The sequence below is a fragment of the Cebus imitator genome, unplaced genomic scaffold (assembly GCF_001604975.1).
Source record: "Cebus imitator isolate Cc_AM_T3 unplaced genomic scaffold, Cebus_imitator-1.0 Scaffold7, whole genome shotgun sequence".
NCBI classification, from domain to species: Eukaryota; Metazoa; Chordata; class Mammalia; order Primates; family Cebidae; genus Cebus; species Cebus imitator.
Genome location: NW_016107322.1, coordinates 12,944,584 through 12,963,701, shown reverse-complemented (window position 1 = coordinate 12,963,701; position 19,118 = coordinate 12,944,584). Strand labels below are relative to the sequence as shown.

The following is a 19,118-nucleotide window of genomic DNA, read 5'->3' as shown; positions in this document are numbered from 1 at the left end:
TACAGGCACGTGCCACCATGCCAAGCTAATGTTTTTTGTATTTTTAGTAGAGACGGGGTTTCACCATGTTGACCAGGATGGTCTTGATCTCTTGACCTGGTGATCCACCCGCCTCGGCCTCCCAAAGTGCTGGGATTACAGGCTTGAGCCACCGTGACCAGCCCTTTGTTTTCTTTAGAACCCTTATTACTATCTGACATTCTGCATATTTTGCCTGTTTGTTGTCTCCCAATGAGAATGTAAATTTCATATGGTCAGTGATGTTTACTTTTTTCACTGGTGTATCTACAGAACATGGAAAATGTCATGGCATGTGGTAGATGACTTTATTATGTATTTGGCAAACAAATAAAGGAATGAATGAAGGAATGAGTGAATGTCTAAATGAGAAAAACTTTAATGTTGTTTATTATTGAACATGTTGTCAATGAGAATAAAAATGAATAGGTGACTGGCATAAGAAGAGGGGGCAGGAGAGTGTCCTAAGTTGATTAACATTGTTGGAAAAAGCCAGTTGATGGTGCAGTAGGCCCTGATAAGGACAATGGTCTTCACCCTGGGAACAATGGGAGCACAAGTATGATTTTAAGTAGGTGATATGATCCTATTTGCAGTTTTAAAAGATAGCTCTTGCTGGTCAGTGGAGTTGGCTGCCAGGAGACTCGCTATACTTAGCACTGTACCTTATCATGAGGAGCCGGATGGTCACAGCCACTGCCCTCAAGGAGCGTATAGTCGAGTGAGGAAGAGAGACAGTAAACAATTGAAGGCAAGGGTGACCCTTTAAAGGGCAAAGTTGATGCTATGGATGACTATAATGTCAAAATTTTACACAGGTTTAAAAAGGCCTTCCTCTGGGAATAATTTTTATTATCTATTTCATTCAGACTAGGAGGCTACCTTTAACACAAACACAGCTGCTTGTGAATTACCCATCTGTATTACTTGGGTGGTGATGGACATGGCAGATTTTCTCAGCCCACTGGTAACTGAGGGCATTCTATTTTTGGATAAGTGCAGGAGGGACGACCTCAATCAAGGCTTCACGGGTATTCAAAGAAATTCTTGAAGAGCCCTCAATCCCAGATGTACACACTGAAAGGAATGGACAGACATGAAAGCAGGAATGGCCATGGCTAGATAGACCTGCAGATAGAAATCAGAAGCTGAAAATAGAGAAGCACAGTTATATTATTTATATCCTCAAAATGTGAATTCTGGTTGGGGCATAAATCTACATTTAATAACCTGATTTATATTATTTTCTAATTTAATGGTTTTAAATTTGCTTAATATCAGATATTAAGCAAATGTGAGTTGTATCCAATTATCATATCACATGGTGTTTGCATGTTTAAAGTGTTTAGTACTGTGATGGTGAAACAATAGATGCACAATTAGCTATTTCCTCTAAATATGATGTAATCTTGTTTGTGCTGTGTTGTTTATTGTTAGCCGTTACGGAACACCTGAAGAGCTAAAAGAACTGGTTGACACAGCTCATTCCATGGGTATCATAGTCCTCTTAGATGTGGTACACAGCCATGCTTCAAAAAATTCAGCAGATGGATTGAATATGTTTGATGGGACAGATTCCTGTTATTTTCATTCTGGACCTAGAGGGACTCATGATCTCTGGGATAGCAGATTGTTTGCCTACTCCAGGTAGGTACATACAATATAGAAATGTTTTCTATTGTTGCTGCTTAATATGAATTTTAAAGAATTTTACTAAATTTATTGTGTGTGTACTCTCTTACTGATACTTAATGTTCCTAATTGGATTTATTTTTATTGTACAGTGGATTTTACCTCGTTTTGTATAGCATAGGTATTTGTGGTATATTGCATTAACTTTCAGTTTTATGTATCGTATGCCTTGTAAAACATATTGGTTATATGGTCATTTAAAAATTTTACTTTGAAACTTTTTTTAAATATCTAAAAGGCCACTCTATCAAGTTGACTTAAACCATAGCCGGTCTCCTTTTAATAGAGAAGTACACTGTCTTAAATAGGCCATTTAAAAAAATCATATACTTCATTGCTTTATACCTTAAAATTACATAGTTCTGATTATAGTTATAATTATCAAACAACAGTTACTAGTATATGTTTCATGTTTGATGCCAAGTGTTTTAGATACATTAGCTATCTGTTTTATCTTATTAATCCATATAGCAACTCTACTTACATGTAGTAGGCACTATTGTTATGCTCATCTTACAGATGTACTATTGTTATGGTCATCTTACAGATAAATAAACTAAAGCTTAGTGTTTAAAACCATTTGTTAAGATCAAACAGATCTCTGGCCTCTTCTACCATCTAAGTAGAAAGATGTTTTAGGTCATTAAATAGCAAATGGCAAAAATTAAAAAGAAACATTAAAAAACCATGAACTTGTATTTGTTATTTATCATAAATGAAAAAATGAAAATGTTAAGCATATTAAAAGTAGCAAAGTAGCAAGTAATATATAATGCATATTTTTATAATACATATACTTATTTAAAATATGTATATATTATATATGTACTATATATATTTTATATATACAAATATGTATTTTTGAAAAAAATTAATGAATTTTCTTTCTAGTGTTGCATCATACATAAACATATATATACCTGGAAAATAGGCACTATAGAAAAATGTCTCAGCAAATATTTTTATAAAATGAAGAAAAGTCTCATTTTTCTTTCTTTTTATTTATTTATTTTTAAGATGGAGTCTCACTCTGTTTCCCAGGCTGGAGTACAGTGATGCTATCTTGGCTCACTGCAACCTCTGCTTCCAAAGATTCATGCGATTCTCCTGTCTCAGCCTCCCAAGTAGCTTGGACTATAGGTGCACACCACCTCGCTTAGCTAATTTTTTGTATTTTTAGTAGAGACAGGGCTTCACCTTGTTAGTTAGGATGGTCTTGATGTCCTTGTGATCTCCCTGCCTTGGCCTCCCAAAGTGCTGGGATTACAGGCATGAGCTATCCTGCTTGCCAAAAGTCTCATTTTTCTTTTTTTTTTTTTTCCCCATTTATTTATTTTATTGCATTTTAGGTTTTGGGGTACATGTGAAGAACATGCAAAATTGTTGGTACACACGTGGCAGTGTGATTTGCTGCCTTCCTTCCCATCACCTACATTTTTCAACATAAATTAGGTGATTTACATATGAAGGAAATTTGTACATTATTTCTGAATATCGTACATTATTTCACATTTCACAGCCATTCAGTAATCACTCCTGCCAGATGAGGCAGTGTAATCGGTGAGAAAAGAAACAAGATGGTAGCACAGTTCCTGGCTAGCCGCACTCTGGTACAAACTGATTAATCATTCTTATTCTCAGGCTTTTTATTATAGAAGGAGGCAGAGTTTGGGGGCTAACGTAATTTTGCTCATGAAGGTATTTTGTATTTCTGTCACCTTTTGAACATTTATTTTTATGCCACATATTGATAGCAAATAAAAAAGACTAAATCTGCATTAATTCTGTGATATAGTAGGTTGGTACAAAAGTGATTGTGGTATTTGCCCTTTTGTTGGCAAAACACTGCAGTTACAAAACTCTGCTAATTAAATAATTGAGTAAATCTTACAGAAGTAGAATATTCACAAGAAATTCAGTCAGTTGAACTCCCTGGTTCATATTTGGATGAATGAGGGTTCACCCTATTTTGTAGAACTGTGCCTTATGAAAGAAATATATTTGTTAAATGGTTAGATTTTTATGTTTTAAAACTTTTTATGTAGAACTATACCATAAAAAGAAATACATTAGGTGGATTAATTTTTATGTTATAAAACATTTTTATTTTATTAACATGTTTACCCTAGTGTAATTTGCTGTACCACAAGCTCTCAAAGTGCATTTAAACTTAGCCAATTTTCTAAACAAAAGGGATTATACTTGTTTTCAAAAACATTTCTAATACATAAATTGAGACAAACTTAACATTGTTATTTAATAACTATTAATCTTTCTTATGTACACACTTTTGGTAAATAAAGTATCGTATGGTTTTAGCTTAATTTTTTAAATTGTGACCATTTTATTTTATTTTTGCTATCATATGGGCTTAGTCCTCCGTAAATATAGTTTTATTAAATTGCATTTGTGTTACTCTATAGGTCATTTTATCTGACCAATATCTAGATTTGCCAATTTTATAGAATTAGTATTAACTATATAGGTTTATACTGTTAGTGTGTTAGTCAGGGTTCTCTAGAGGGACAGAACTAGTAGGATAGATATTTTTGCGAAGGGTATTATTATGAGAACTGATTCATATGATCACAAGGTCAATTCCCGCAATAGGCCATTTGCAAGCTGAAGAGCCAGGAAGCCAGTCCAAGTCCCAAGACCTCAAAAGTAGGGAAGTCCATAGTGCAGCCTTCAGTCTGTGGTGAAAAGCCCAAGAATCCAAAAGATGAAGAACTTGGCATTTGATGTTCAAGGACAGGAAGCACCCAGCACAGGAGAAAGACAGAGGCTGGAAGACTAAACCAATCTAGTTTTTCCTGGTTCCCTGCCTGCTTTTTCTCTGGCTGTGCTGGCAGCTGATTAGAGATTGTGCCTACCCAGATTGAGGGCGGGTCTGCCTTACCCAGTCTACTGACTCAAACATGAATCCCCTTTGGCAACACCTTCACAGACACACCCAGGAACAATACTTTGCATCCTTTAATCAAGTTGACAGTCAGTATTAGCCATCACAATTAGTTATGTCATTATTAAACAATATAGATAAAATCCTCCAAAGCCAGTGTATATAAATACATTTAAACATATACTTGTTAGTATTCATGATCAAAGTTCTACTTGGCTCTTTTGGTTATTTATTGCTGGTTAATAAACAAGCCAAAAATTTAGTGACTTAACAGCAATATTTATTTTGTTCCTAAACTCACAATTTGGGTATACCTCAGCATGAACCACTCTTCCTTCTCTATCTCATGTCAGCTGAGGTGGCTTATATAGGGGACAGAGCGTCTGCTTTCAGGATGGTTCACTCACATGGCCTGCAGTTGGTACTGGCTGTCAGCTAGGAGCTTAGCCTTGGTTGTCAGTTCGAGGACTTCAGCAACCCCTCCTCATACCCCACTCTACAGACGACATGGGCTTTCTCACAAGAGTGATAGTCCCAAAAGACAGGATGTGCAGGCTGCCATTTTATGTGGTCTGGATTTAGAACAGGGCAGGGTACCATTTCTGTTGAAAACTACTAGTCAATCACAGTTTCAAGGAAACATGAAAACTTGTTAGTTTATCTAATAAAACTTGTTAGATATGATAACTTATGCACATAGCATTAAAATTCCTTAAGACCCCTCACTTTGAAGGGACATTAAAGAATTTTAACCACATACAATGAATATCCTACTTTACAATTTCAAAAGAGATGTATTGAAATACCTTTCCATGTGGAAATATTATTTACTCAGTCATATTTCTGTTATGAGAAATATCAGAGAGTTATGTCTGAAATGGGCAATTAAAAAAATACACCTTTTATTATAAAATAATGCCATTGTAGATAATTAGAAAATATAAAAAGGTACACAAAGTCCAAAATAAAAAACTGAATTTAAAAAGCGTGAACAGCATAGTTGTATTTAGCTATATGTGAATGCATTTAATGAATATTCCTTACATGCGTATAGATATATAACCCAATCCTTCACTTTCACCCTCTTCATGTAATAGCTACTCTGCCTGTAATTTTGAGTTTGTTCCTCATCCAGATGAAATCAGAAACTCCAATTTATGTTTCATATTTTAAATATTAATTTTTCCACCCCTTACCTTTGTTAGGCTGATTAATTTTATAGCCCATTGACAAATAGACATAAATATGGCACATGGCTTGCTTAAGGCCTAGGCCTCTACTTTGAAAACTTTTGCCATAATTTTTGAAATTATTATATTCACTGTGTAAAAACTGTTATAGAATTGCTTCTGTAGAGCCATGTTGCTGATGCTCATTTTATCCTACCTATATGTCACAACCTGTCAACATTTATAATCTCTGATTCAAGTGCCATCATCAAAGTTATCAGAATTAAATCTCTCACTCTGAGTAATGCCAGAGATCTTGACTGTGCTATTTCATTACCTGCTATGAATAAATTTCCAATCAGGAGCTGCCCATGTTTTAATTTTCTGTCTACTTGGCTGAACTGCCTTCTAGCTTTGCTAAATTACTAATGACGGTTCATAACAGAGATTAGGTTGTCCTTTATTTGGTAAAGAGAACTTTCTGACAAGTCTGTCACACATAAGTTTTAGGAGTTTCTAGAATTTAGTAGATATAATTTAGTGGTCCCAATTTTAAATTCTGTTTGAATATTCCTCTGCCACTATATAAATTCACTTGATAAAACAATAAGACAAGTGAAAACATGTTGAGTTTAAATAACTATTATGCCTTAACCATTACTAAATCTTCAAGTGAGTATCTTTTTTGTTTGTTAAATATTTCTTTCAAAGATAAAATACTGACTTCTAAAGGAGATAGCAAAGTAAGTCTAACGCTCATCTTTTTCCCCTCCTTAAACTTATTTTTGGTCACATAATTACTATAGTTATATTTCATCAGCCTGAGTTCATAATATGGTAACCATTAGACTAAAAGATATTCTTTTCTCTTGAGCTACCAGTGTTGTTTTCAGAAACAAAAGTGAGTCCAGTTTATCTTTTTAGGGTCATAACTATGTGGAATAAAGTACTCCTTAGTATAAATACTATAATATTTGGGGCTTCTAAACCATGCTAGGCATTTTCTACAGGTTACTACGTGGAAGGAAATTCACAGGGTTCTCCCTGCCCAGAGCGGATTTTTGTATCTGAGATAGTTATTCTATGATATCTTACCATATGTCTTACATTCATTGATTTTGAATGGTAAGCCAGTCTTGCATTCCTGAGGTAAGCCCTCATGAACATAGATGCAAGTATTCTAAACAAAATTTTAGCATATTTATATATGATATTACATCTTGACCAAATCAGTTCTCAATGATATATCTTAATTTGAGGATTATTATGCATCAGTATATTAGCTAACAAGCATATGACACCATCATGATTAGCAAGATCATTTAAAAACTAAACAACCACGACATGAATGAAAACCCCTAAAATTATTTTTAAGAGGATTTTTAAGCCATATACTACTTTTTTATTTTGTCATTGAATTACAAAAAGAACCATTCACCCAAGGACAAAAACAAAAACAACAACAGAAACAACAGAAACAAATAACAAAACAAATAACAGAAAGAATAACATACAAAGAATAAACATGTACAACCCCTTTTGAAAACAATTTGGTATTATTTAGTAAAGTTAAAGATACACATATATACTAGGATGCATTATTCAATATATATGCTTCGAGCATATCTTTATCAGAAATTTTGGGAAGAGACTTAAAAAAAAATCACTCCTTTCAGAGTACAGTAGATTCCCCGATTTATCTATGGTTTTGCTTTTTATTGTTTCAGTTATTCATAGTCAACTTTAGCCTGAAAGTATCAAGTGGAAAATTCCAGAAATAAGCAATTCATAAGTTTTCAATAGTAGCCTAATTATACGTCACAATGAGGTCACTCACCTCACTTCATTTTATCATGTAGGCATTTTATCATCTCATAGCATCACAAGAGTAAGAGTGAGTACAGTATAATATTTTGAGAGAAAGATATTACATTCGCATAAATTTTATTACAGTATATTGTTATAATTGTTCTGTTTTATTATTGTTAATCTCTTATTGTGCCTGATTTATAAATAAAACTTTATCATAGGTATATATGTGTAGAGAAAGACACAGTATGGGTAGGTTTTGGTATTATCCATGGTTTCAGGCATCCACTGGCAGTCTTGGACTGTAAGTCCTGAAAATAATGAAGAACTAATGTATTTGTTTTTTTAATTTCATTGGATAGATTTCAAAGCATTGATTTTTTTTTTTTTATAATTGAAGTAATAGAGCATCATTTTAGACATATAAACACCTGCCTTATGTGCTTTATAAAAACAAATGATGGCTGGGCACAGTGGCTCACGCTTGTAATCCCAGCACTTTGGGAGACTAAGGCGGGTGGATCACCTGAGGGTGGGAGTTTGAGACCAGCCAGACCAACATGGAGAAACCCTGTCTCTACTAAAAATACAAAATTATCTGGGCGTGGTGACGCATGCCTGTAATCCTAGCTACTTGGGAGGCTGAGGCAGGAGAATCGCTTGAACCTGGCAGGCAGAGGTTGCGGTGAGCCTAGATTATGCCATTGCACTCTAGCCCTGGCAACAGGAGTGAAACTCCATCTCAAAAAAACAAAACAAAACAAAAAAACAGAAAAAAAAAATGATGGATGATTAAAAGACATTTTGGACATAGTTTAGCAAACAGCTATCTATTCCAAAGGGAGTCAGACAGTTAAAAATAAGCAATAACTTATAGCCTGTTCTTCATTAAGAATATTATAATCTCACAGTATGATTTGTTAATAACTTTTGAAAGTATTGGGTGTCCCATTAGAAGTCTTTCTGTTTTCTTCTGCTAGTATTTTTCTTTTCCTTTCAGCATTTCTTCCTTGTTAAAACCAGAATTTTATTTCAGCTTGATTATGGAGAACAGTTAAATCTACTACTCTTTCAAAGAGAGTAGAGTTAGCTTCAAAATTCAGACAGACTAATTCTCTTCTGTAAAAGAGATTAAGAAAGTTGCTATGTCAATCTAATCTATCTGGATTTGAGTTTGAATAGTAGAAATATAACTTTTCTCACACGGTTTATGAGATTACTCAGTCTAACAGAAAGTTTCTGTTGATGCAGAGCATAGCACAGGAGTAAGGATTTACTGTCTTTGTGCAAACTTTGTTCCTGGTATTATCTGCCTCGTTTATTCCCCACAAGCCTAAAATTTAGGTGCACAGGGATATTTTGAAAGTATCTTGAGTATTTAGGTCTTACTCACCTATAACATTCACCTTCTCGAATCCAAACTCACGCTGAAGTAGGACAGTTCTACTGGGTAATTTACCTTAAGTTTAAAAATGCTGCTCATTGCCCTAAAGCGTCTCTGTTTTCTTCTTTTTCGCTTAAAACAATAGTTGGTGCATGCTTGTAAAAGTGGTCTTACGGTCTCTATCCAAGTGATTATCCATTTAATTCTGGGAATTATGTGGAGTCTATAATAATAATGACTTTGTTTATGACCTTTTTAAACAAGCAGGTAAAAAGTGGGAAAAAATCAATTTTTCTACTTTTATCTGGGTATAACAAAACAGCTTGTTTAAGCATGTCTGTTTTCTATAAGATGGACTAGCAGTTTTGAAGTTATGAACAGATATTTCATGGTTTTCTAGCTGAATGATTTCCTTAGTGTTGTGCTGCAGGTAAATAACTCATGTTACATTGAGCCACTTATTTTGAGAAAATATAGGTATTATGATTTTGAATACATCCGTATATAAGTAATATCAAATATTCATTTTGAAGGCTTTATTTCCATTAACTTAGATTAGTGATCAGGAGATTTTTCTCTTAAGTTTCACATTTTCCATCCACATTTTACAATGTTGAGGCATCCTTATTGAGGATCTTTGGTCTTTGGATCTTTGGTCTTCATTCTGTTTCTTTCACCATATATAAGATAAGCGGACAGCCACAGGATTTGGTTCATTGTCTAATTCTAGGCTTACAGGCCTCCCCAAGATTAGAATTTTGCCTGATAGCCTTTCAAATTCTGTCTATTGAAAGCATCAGTAAATCTTGGGGACAATTAAAGTTAGCATTTTCTCGTAGTGCTTCAGGAAGCAAAACAGCATGGTAGCCAACTTTTCTGAGACTGGAGCTCTGTTCCTAACACTGTGTTCAGATAGTAAAGGAGGCCGATGAGCTGTCCAGGTGGGTTCCCCTTTTCTTCATAAGATGATGATATTCATGATGGTTACTGTCATACCTTCATCCATTCACTTTTGAAGCATTGGGTGCTTTATATGCTTCTCAGACCACTTGATATAAAATAATTCAACCAATCCCTCCTCTCCTTCCCTGTCACCAAGATAGGTGTATTATCTTACTTTGCTTTAATTTGTGACTTTTTTTGTAAGAAATTGTTTATAACATGTTGCATTTGTACTTAAGTCATTCCATCTTTCATTCAGGATGAATGCGAAAAGTGACTGTTCACAGACCTCAGTGATGTGAGCACTGTTGCTCAGGAGTGACAAGTTGCTAATATGCAGAAGGGACGGGTGATATTTCTTGCTTCTCATGATGCATGTTTCTGTATGTTAATGACTTGTTGGGTAGCTATTAAGGTACTAGAATTGATAAATGTGTACAGGGTCCTTTTGCAATAAAACTGGTTATGACTTGGAAAAAACAAAAAAAACAAAGTAAGATAGTGCACCTGTCTTGCTCCTTCACTAACTTTTCTCCATTGTCCTTCCCACCATGTGACATTTGGAATACTTGTTAATTTTGTTGATACTTCTTAGTGATACATTTGTTGTTTCTATAGTAAATGTGAAAGGGAAGTTAATAATTTATTATTTCTTATGGAATATATTTTATTTAAAGTAAATACTTGGAATACTTAATTTTGTTAATACTTGTTAGTGCTATATTTGTTGTTTCTATATTAAGTGTGAAAGGAAAGTTAATAATTTATGATTTCTTATGGAATATATTTTGTTTAAAGTAAAATGTCTGTCTTTTTTTCTTGTCTCTTGATCTTTCTCTCTCCCCCTCGCCCCCGTCTCTCTCATAAACTTTTCACCATCATGCTTGCCATGGGGGCTCCATTGAAAAGTGATGTGATAAATTCCTGTTCTGAATACAGTGAAGAAAACCACACAAGATGCTTCCCCCTAAAATACTAATTACAACACTAATAATAACAATAATCATATAGAATTAATATAGAATTAAGATTGACGACTTAATACACAATATAAAATAGGTGGTTTTAGAATTGGATGATCTTTCTCTCTCTGCTGTTGAACCAAGCTACTTAGAGTTGAGTTTCAGTTTTATCTATAAAGAACTAATAATGATATTATTTCTGTGACATAGGGAAGTGGTTCAGACTGTATAAAATAACAGAATTGAAAATGTGCAACAAACTAGAATATAGAATATCATGTAAAGTTTGGAGTTATACCATCAGATTTTTACTAAAGGATGAAAGCAGGACTCACAAATGAGGCAGGTGAACTGCGAGAAGCAAGCCAGGTGGTTCCTATTGGCAACCTGGCAGAGAGATCTCCTGTGAGGTGGCTGCTATTCACAAACCATTTTGAATACAATTGTCAATTGCCTTCATGTTGAGAATGTGGACCCATGGAGCCACATCTTCTAGTTATTTAAGATAAATCAAGAGCCCACATATTATATGAAAACTCCCCATGTTACAGTGTCATACAATTAATTGAAAATGTTCATTCACTGTGCATACCAAAGCAACATACATGCAGGATGGATAAAAAAACAGCCCCTAAGGCTATCTCTGGGCTCCAAAATGTGCCTTAGGTTGTGAATCAGATTCTACCAAACTAGTAAATAAATTAAGCAGTAAGTCAAATCTAATAAGGACAACTATACCTTCATAGCTTAAATACAGTATTACTACTCAATTTCTTTTGTATCAGCAATGATAATTTTATAAACCTTAACTATTAGTATATTATCAGTTAGCAGAATTGTGTAATATCTCCTTGATTTTAAGTATTAGATGAATGAACACAATAAATGTCTTTCAACATCAGGCTCAATAAAGCAGAACACAAATTTATTAAAGAAATCTACATAGTTAAAACATGGTAACTTTGTTTCTTTTAATGCCTTGCATCTAAGTTGCAAGTAATTTGTTTTTTAAAATATAAATATAGATACTGACCTTGCAGATAGTATAGAGAATGATTATAGGCCTGGGCTCAAATACTGGTTCCCCACTTACTGGCATGTAACCATAGCCAGATTAATCTTTCTAAGGTTAAGTTTAATTACCCTCCCATAAAACATTAATAAGATTATAGTTTATATACCTCCTATAATTGTGAAGATTCTATTACATACTTTTCCCAGTGTCTCACTTATAGTTGTGATCATCGTTATTGTCATCATCATCACAATATCATTGTCATGATGATCTGTGGTTGAGAATAACTAGCCAGCTTCATTCCCTGAAACATAACTACAACGATGAAACCAAGTAATGATATTTTTCTCATGAGCCAAAGCATGTACCATAACGGCTATGGATCTTTGTTCATTGTTGTATCACACTATTTTTAAAAGGTAGTCAAGGTGTTTTTGGTAGAAGGACAAAATTAGGAACAGTGGTGGAACTGACTAATTGTGATCAACGTGCAACAGCATTGAGAAGTCACAGCTAAAAGCAGTGGTAGAGAGAGAAAATGCATCATGGTCAGAAACCAGAACTGAATGCATTCATTGTAAGGCCACTTAGGTACAGCAGCAAACAGCTCTGTACAGTGTAATTGTCCCTCTGGGCATCATTAGACTGCAGTGTAGTATAATAATTGATCATAATGAGCCTGACTCATTAAAAAGATAAAACAAAAAAACTCCAAGTCATAATCAAAATTTCTTTTTAAGATGCCAGGAAAAAGCAAAATATGTAATCCTTTGGGTGTATACCTAGTAATGGGATTGCTGGGTCAAATGGTATTTCTACTTCTAGATCTTTGAGGAATCACCACACTGTCTTTCACAGTGGTTGAACTAATTTACATTCCCACCAACAGTGTAAAAGCATTTCTATTCCTTCACATCCTCTTCAACATCTGTTATTTCCTGACTTTTTAATGATCACCATTGTAACTGGTGTGAGATGGTATCTCATTTTGGTTTTGATTTGCATTTACCTAATAACCAGTGATGATGAGCTTTTTTTCATATGTTTGTTGGCCACATAAGTGTCTTCTTTTGAAAAGTATCTGTTCACATCCTTCGCCCACATTTTGATGGGGTTGTTTGTTTTCTTCTTGTAAATTTGTTTAAGATCCTTGTAGATTCTGAATATTAGCCCTTTGTCAGATGGATAGATCATTCTACTATAAAAACACATGCACGTGTATGTTTATTGCAGCACTATTCACAATAGCAAAGACTTGGAACCAACCCCAATACCCATCAATGTTAAACTGGATTAAGAAAATGTGGCACATAGACACCATAGAATACTATGCAGCCATAAAAAAGAGTGAGTTCATGTCCTTTGTAGGGACATAGATGAAGCTGAAAACCATCATTCTCAGCAAACTGACACAGGGACAGCAAAAAAACACTGCATATTCTCACTCGTAAGTGGGAGTTGAACAATGAGAACATATGAGCACAGGGAGGGGAACATCACACACCAGGGCCTGTTGGGGGTTGTGGGGCAAGGGGAGGGACAGCATTAGGAGAAATACCTAATGTAGATTGCAGGTTGATGGGTACAGCAAATCACCATGGCACATGTATACCTTTGTAAAAAGCCTGCATGTTCTAGACATGTATCCCCAAACTTGAGGTATAATTTAAAAAGTAAAATATAATTTCAAAGTAATTCCATTTAAAAATGTTAAATTTTTAAATGTTGTTTTAGGGATTAAGTTAAAATTACCTGTCAACTGTGTTTTAATGCGGGATGACTGTAGATTTTATGTGGACTACTTTGTTTCCCTCCAATGTAGAATAAATTAAGCATTCCTCCACTTACGTTTTAAATGTTCAGGTGGCTAAAGGCATATTATTAATCAGTTGCTGAATTGACTTCCTTGCTTATTTTGCATTTTATATCAGGGAACACCTTTTTTTTTTTTTTTTCTTTCTTTTTCTTTTTAAAGACAGAGTCTCTCTCTGTTGCTCAGGCTGGAGTGCAGTGGCACAATCATGGCTCATGACAGCCTTGACCTCCCATACCTAAGCAACCCTCCCACCTGAGCCTCCTGAGTAGCTAGGACCAAAGGCACATAGCACCATGCCTCCTGGCTAATTATTTTTATTTTTTGTAGAGATGGGGTCCTCCTGTGTTGTCCAGGCTGGCCTCCAACTCCAGAGCTCAAATGATCCTCCTACTTTAGCCTCTAAAGGTGCTGGGATTATAGGCAAGAGCCACCATGCCCAGCCCAGGGTACATCTTACGTATTTCTTAGGATCCTGTTTTCTGATGCTTTTTTCTGAGAAGAAAACAGGATTTTATTCTCAGAATATTTATTCTAAATCAAAAATTTTTTTTTTGCTTTTTTCCATAATGGAGTTAGGTGACAAATTTTTTTGTGTAATGCCTATAACATTGTCTAATTTAACTCTGTTGATTACATTTATAAAGTATTATTTTAACACATAATCAATAAAAAACCAATGCTAAAATCAGTTGGAAAACAAGATATTTTACATATCTTAGAGGTACTAAGTTTTTGAATTTGGTTTATACTTTGAACTTAGAGCACATCTCAATTTGGATGCTAATTTTTCATCAAAAATACTTAATATATATTTAAAATTCATAATTTTACAGTGAAAAGAGGATTCACCATACTTACTTCAGTTGTTTCAGACACACTTACGTTTTGCAGTAATGGAACTGAGTGTCAGTTTTTAAATCTACATCAATACAAAACACAATTAAACATCAAGTTTTGCACTCTCCTTAGCCTGGTTTCCCAGAGCTCAGTAGCCCTATGTAGACTGCATGGATAACACAGGTAAAAGAAGTAGTCTGAATGCTCTTGCTGTTATGGTTTTCTAATGATTACATTGGATAAATCTACATCCATTTATTGAGTTAGGTAGTTATAATAATATTTTATTTTTCAATAAACCTTGTTAGCAGCAATAAACTAAAAAGTATGTTTTATGAAAAATATTAAATATCAGTTTCTCAAGAAATTAAACATGTAACTTAAACAAAATAGTCACTAACATGTATAAATCAGTCTCCAAGAACTATTTCATATAACTACCAGTAAAATCACCAATTTGTCAGCCAGTAAACACATGTAAGTAATTATTTTGTCTTGTTTTCCCTCTCACAAATGACTTAGACCTAAGTGAATTAGAATGAATGATTTAGTTATTCTGGGATTAGGATGAAATAAATAATTTAGTAATATACTCAGTTGCAAAATATCTATATGCATATATATATATATATATGTGTGTATATGTAATAGTTATTTCTCCTTTATATTTCAAATGTTAGGCTATTTGCTTAAATGATGGGTAGAATATATAAATATACTGTGAAGTAGACTGTTCAATTGAATTTTGTCATGAATTTTCAAAGAAGTTTCATTAATTAAATTTTACAAATATGACATAGTCATTTACATACAGAAAACAATGTTAGCAGTAATTAAGAAACTCATCACTGGCTCTTTGGCATTTTGCCTTTGATCAGAATTTTTGTTTTCTATCATTTGCCATTCTTCCATAGTGATCACATGAGTAAATCAGTTTTCAGATTTCCTAGAGCTCTTGCCCTCAGTGTTACAGTCCACAAGATTCCATCTAGGGTCTTCTTCGTGTTCTTATTTGTATGCTTTTCTTGCGTTATCTCTTTCATGGCTATGATATTCCTTCTTTTATCAATTCAGTACCTTTTTTGTTGTAGAGATTATGCTAGACCTAGTCACCTTAAAGAAGAGAAGACATGATACCTATACCTGGAAGTTAAAAGTCTAAAGAGGATAATACACAATATGTACACTAATGCAACCCAGGTTGACATATTGATAGTTGAAGACACATATAAGAGGGCCACCTGAGTCTGAAAGGAGAGTGGAATTGCCATGAAAGCCCCTGGAACAAATGGCCCCTCCCTATCTCTAATTTGGAGTGAGCAAGTCACGTAAACTCTCTGTGTCTCAGATTCTTCTTTAAAATGCTAATTTAAAGGTTGCCTGCCTCCTGGAGCTGTTATAACATTTAAAATATTAAAAATTTGTGGCCAAATCATGTGGCTCACTCCTGTAATCCTAGCCTGTAGTCCCAGTGCTTTGGAGGCGTAGGTGGGAAGATTGCTTGAGGCCAAGAGTTTGGAGTTACAGTGAGCTATGACTACACCACTGCCCACTTCACTGCCGTCTGGATGACAAAGTAGAAACAACAGCAACAGCAACAACAAAATACATACATGTATGTATGTGTATATATATGTGTGTATATATATATAGCCATTTTGCCTTTGACCAGAATTTTGTTTTCTGTCGTTTTCCATTCTTCCATAGTAATCACATGAATAAATCAGTTTTCAGATTTCCCAGACCTCTTGCCCTCAATATGTATATATATATTATATATATATAATATATATATATATATATATATATATTCTATCTGTGTTATATATATATATATATTCTATATATATACACAAACACACACACACATAGATATATGTAATTTTTTTCTTATAACAGTTCTTGGCATATAATAAGAATTTGTATTGTTTCTTATAACTGCCATGGCTTATTGTAAAATTAGACTTGTCAGTTGAGCTCAAATTGATGTATCATATAAACAACACACATTCATTTAACCGTTACAGTTCCTCCCCTCTTTATTTTACTTCCACATGATTTTTCAAATCCAGATTCTCTTTCTTACTCCCTAGCCTGTGTTAACAGTGCTGTTATTATTCACCTCCACTCTTTGTTCTCTTGCATGTGAGAATGTGTTCTATTATACCATTTATTGCATTGCATTATTATCATATTTAGTTTGGTTTTCTCCTTTATATGAATCAACAATATAAGTTTCAGCAGGGCAAAGACCATATTTATCTTGTTTCCCGCTTTATTTCTCAGAACTGCAATGGTGCTTGACTAATTTAAACACATATTTATTGAATGATTAAACAAATGAACACGTTTTTGCTTATTCTCCCAAGTTAGAATATAGGCCTTATAACCCTCTTCCTTAAGCAAGTATGTCAGAACTCACTAGAGAGTAGATATATTGTCAGAGTTTGTCCAGATGAGCAGAAATGAAGCCCATTATTTATATGAAGTAATACTTTTTTAATAGTTTAGGTCCTTGTATACCCAGATATAGAAAATTGGTGTTTCAGTTCATTCATGAGATAACAATGGCATCCAGATTTATTACAGCTCTTTGTTCCATATAACTACTTTGGGAAATTGGGAAATAATCCACCAAGGAGGAAAGTTCAGCAGGTTATCAAGAAGTGTGGCACATGAAACGTGCTCACAGCTCAAGTTCACTTGGAAAACCCCAAATTAAAGAAAATTCAACAATTGAAATTCCTGGAATCTAATTAGCTAATATGCATTTTGAATTTCCAAGTAAATGCTATACAATAATACTTCATTTTTCAAATTTATTTGACCTTGAAGCACTTCAAATGCACATAGATTTTTTTTTAAATGAGTCTGAACATGGCTTATGGCATTTTGAAGAATCTGGCTCTTGCTTCACTTTGACATCTTTTTTCTCTTGCTTACTAAGCTCTAGCCCCTCCAGTGCTTTTCTTGCATGGAGGCTGTTGCACACGCTTTTTCCTTTGCCTGGAGTATTCTCCTGGTATCCATGTCCTGTTTATTTTCTGGTCCTCAGTGTAAAAGCCCCTTCTCCTTATCCTCACCAGTCTAAAATCAGTTCATTGGGAATGCTTGCTCATAGCTTCCTCTTTTTATCCTTTACTTATATAATCTGTAGTTAAAAGTTGTGATTGTATTTGTGTTTTATGTTTTGAAATACTTATAACTTACCTATTTTTCTTCTGATTTTACCTTGAAGAGTTATTCCATTGCATAAGTATACATATGTAAATTCTATACTATAAACATTGTTAAGGTTATTTTACAGTTTTTTTTTTTTATATAAAGAATATCCTGTTTGAATCCTATGTCCTTGAAAGAAAATAAATTTTTTTACTACTACATTAGCTGATACAGATACAGTGATAATAGCGTGAGCTAGTGAGGGGATAAAATTAGAATAGATGTGCTTTGGCATTCAGGCTCTGCTGTTCCTGAGCTATGAGCTGCTCCTTACTGAGCAGTGCCTATCATTGTTTTGTTGTTTACTTTATTGAAATCTTACCACCCCTAAACTAGCATCAACATGTAGTACTGTTTATTTACAAAGTACAAGTTAGGGAAATGAAGTCTCTTTATGGTTATTTCCTCTAGCAGAAGATAATAGCACAACCTGCTTCAGTATTTACACTTTTTGAAATAAAACACTATTTCAGCCTTTCCTCATCAGCCCATCGGAAGTTTCTCTGGCTGCCTTTCTTCTTCTCCTTCTCTTTCTTTCTCATTCCTTTTCCCTTTCTCCCTGTACTCCAGTAGATATCAGCTGTACATTTGATGATTAAGCCTTGTGATATTAGAAAGAAAATAGCCAAAAGCCAGAAATAAATGTCAAGAGCCAGGTATGGTGACTGTCCTGTAATCTCAGTACTTTGGGAGGCTGAGGTGGAAGAATGACTTGAGAACTGGTGTTCAAGACCAGCCTAGGTAACATAGCAAAACCCTGTCTTTACAAGAAAATTAAAATTAAATTGACTGGGCATAGTGGTGCATGCCTGTAGCCTTTGAAACTTGGGAGGCTGAGGTGTGAGTGTTGCATGAGCCCCGGGGTGCCAAGACTGCAATAAGCTCTGATCATTCCACTGAACTCCAGCCTGGGCAACAGAGTGAGGCACAGTATTAAAAAAATAAATAAATAAAGTCCAGTATTTTATGTTTTATTGGTACTTATCAATTTTAGGAAAGATGTAAGGGAAAAGCTGTCTCTATGTTCTTTCTGAAAGTCTTAATATACAGACTCCAGGTGCCTCAAGTGATTGAAGTGTCAAATATTAAAAGATCACAGCCAGTGCAAAAATAGGAATGTCAGAATCAAATATCCTGAGAAGAAGCTATCAGTTGTGTCTAGCATCTTAGATAGGATTCTCTTAATTGATAAAGACCTGAAAATATCTCCTATCAAGGCAGGAGTGAAGCATTCTGTCCTTCATTTATTTGTTTTTGTTTTTCTTCCCTCCCTCCCTCCCTCCCCCCCCCCCTCGCTTTTAAAGTCATAAGGCAGGCAGGCTTCTGAGGCAGGGAAGGATTTGAGTCTAT

General features: G+C 34.5%; 1 protein-coding gene across 1 annotated transcript in view; it reads left to right on the top strand.

Moving 5' to 3' along the window:
• The window catches only part of GBE1 (1,4-alpha-glucan branching enzyme 1), a 265,023-nt gene that overhangs the window by 112,886 nt on the left and 133,019 nt on the right, over nucleotides 1–19,118 (top strand). The window contains exon 7 of the mRNA XM_017540010.2: nucleotides 1,456–1,665. Within this exon, the coding sequence (XP_017395499.1) occupies nucleotides 1,456–1,665 (210 nt within the window). The remainder of the gene's footprint in view (nucleotides 1–1,455; nucleotides 1,666–19,118) is intronic.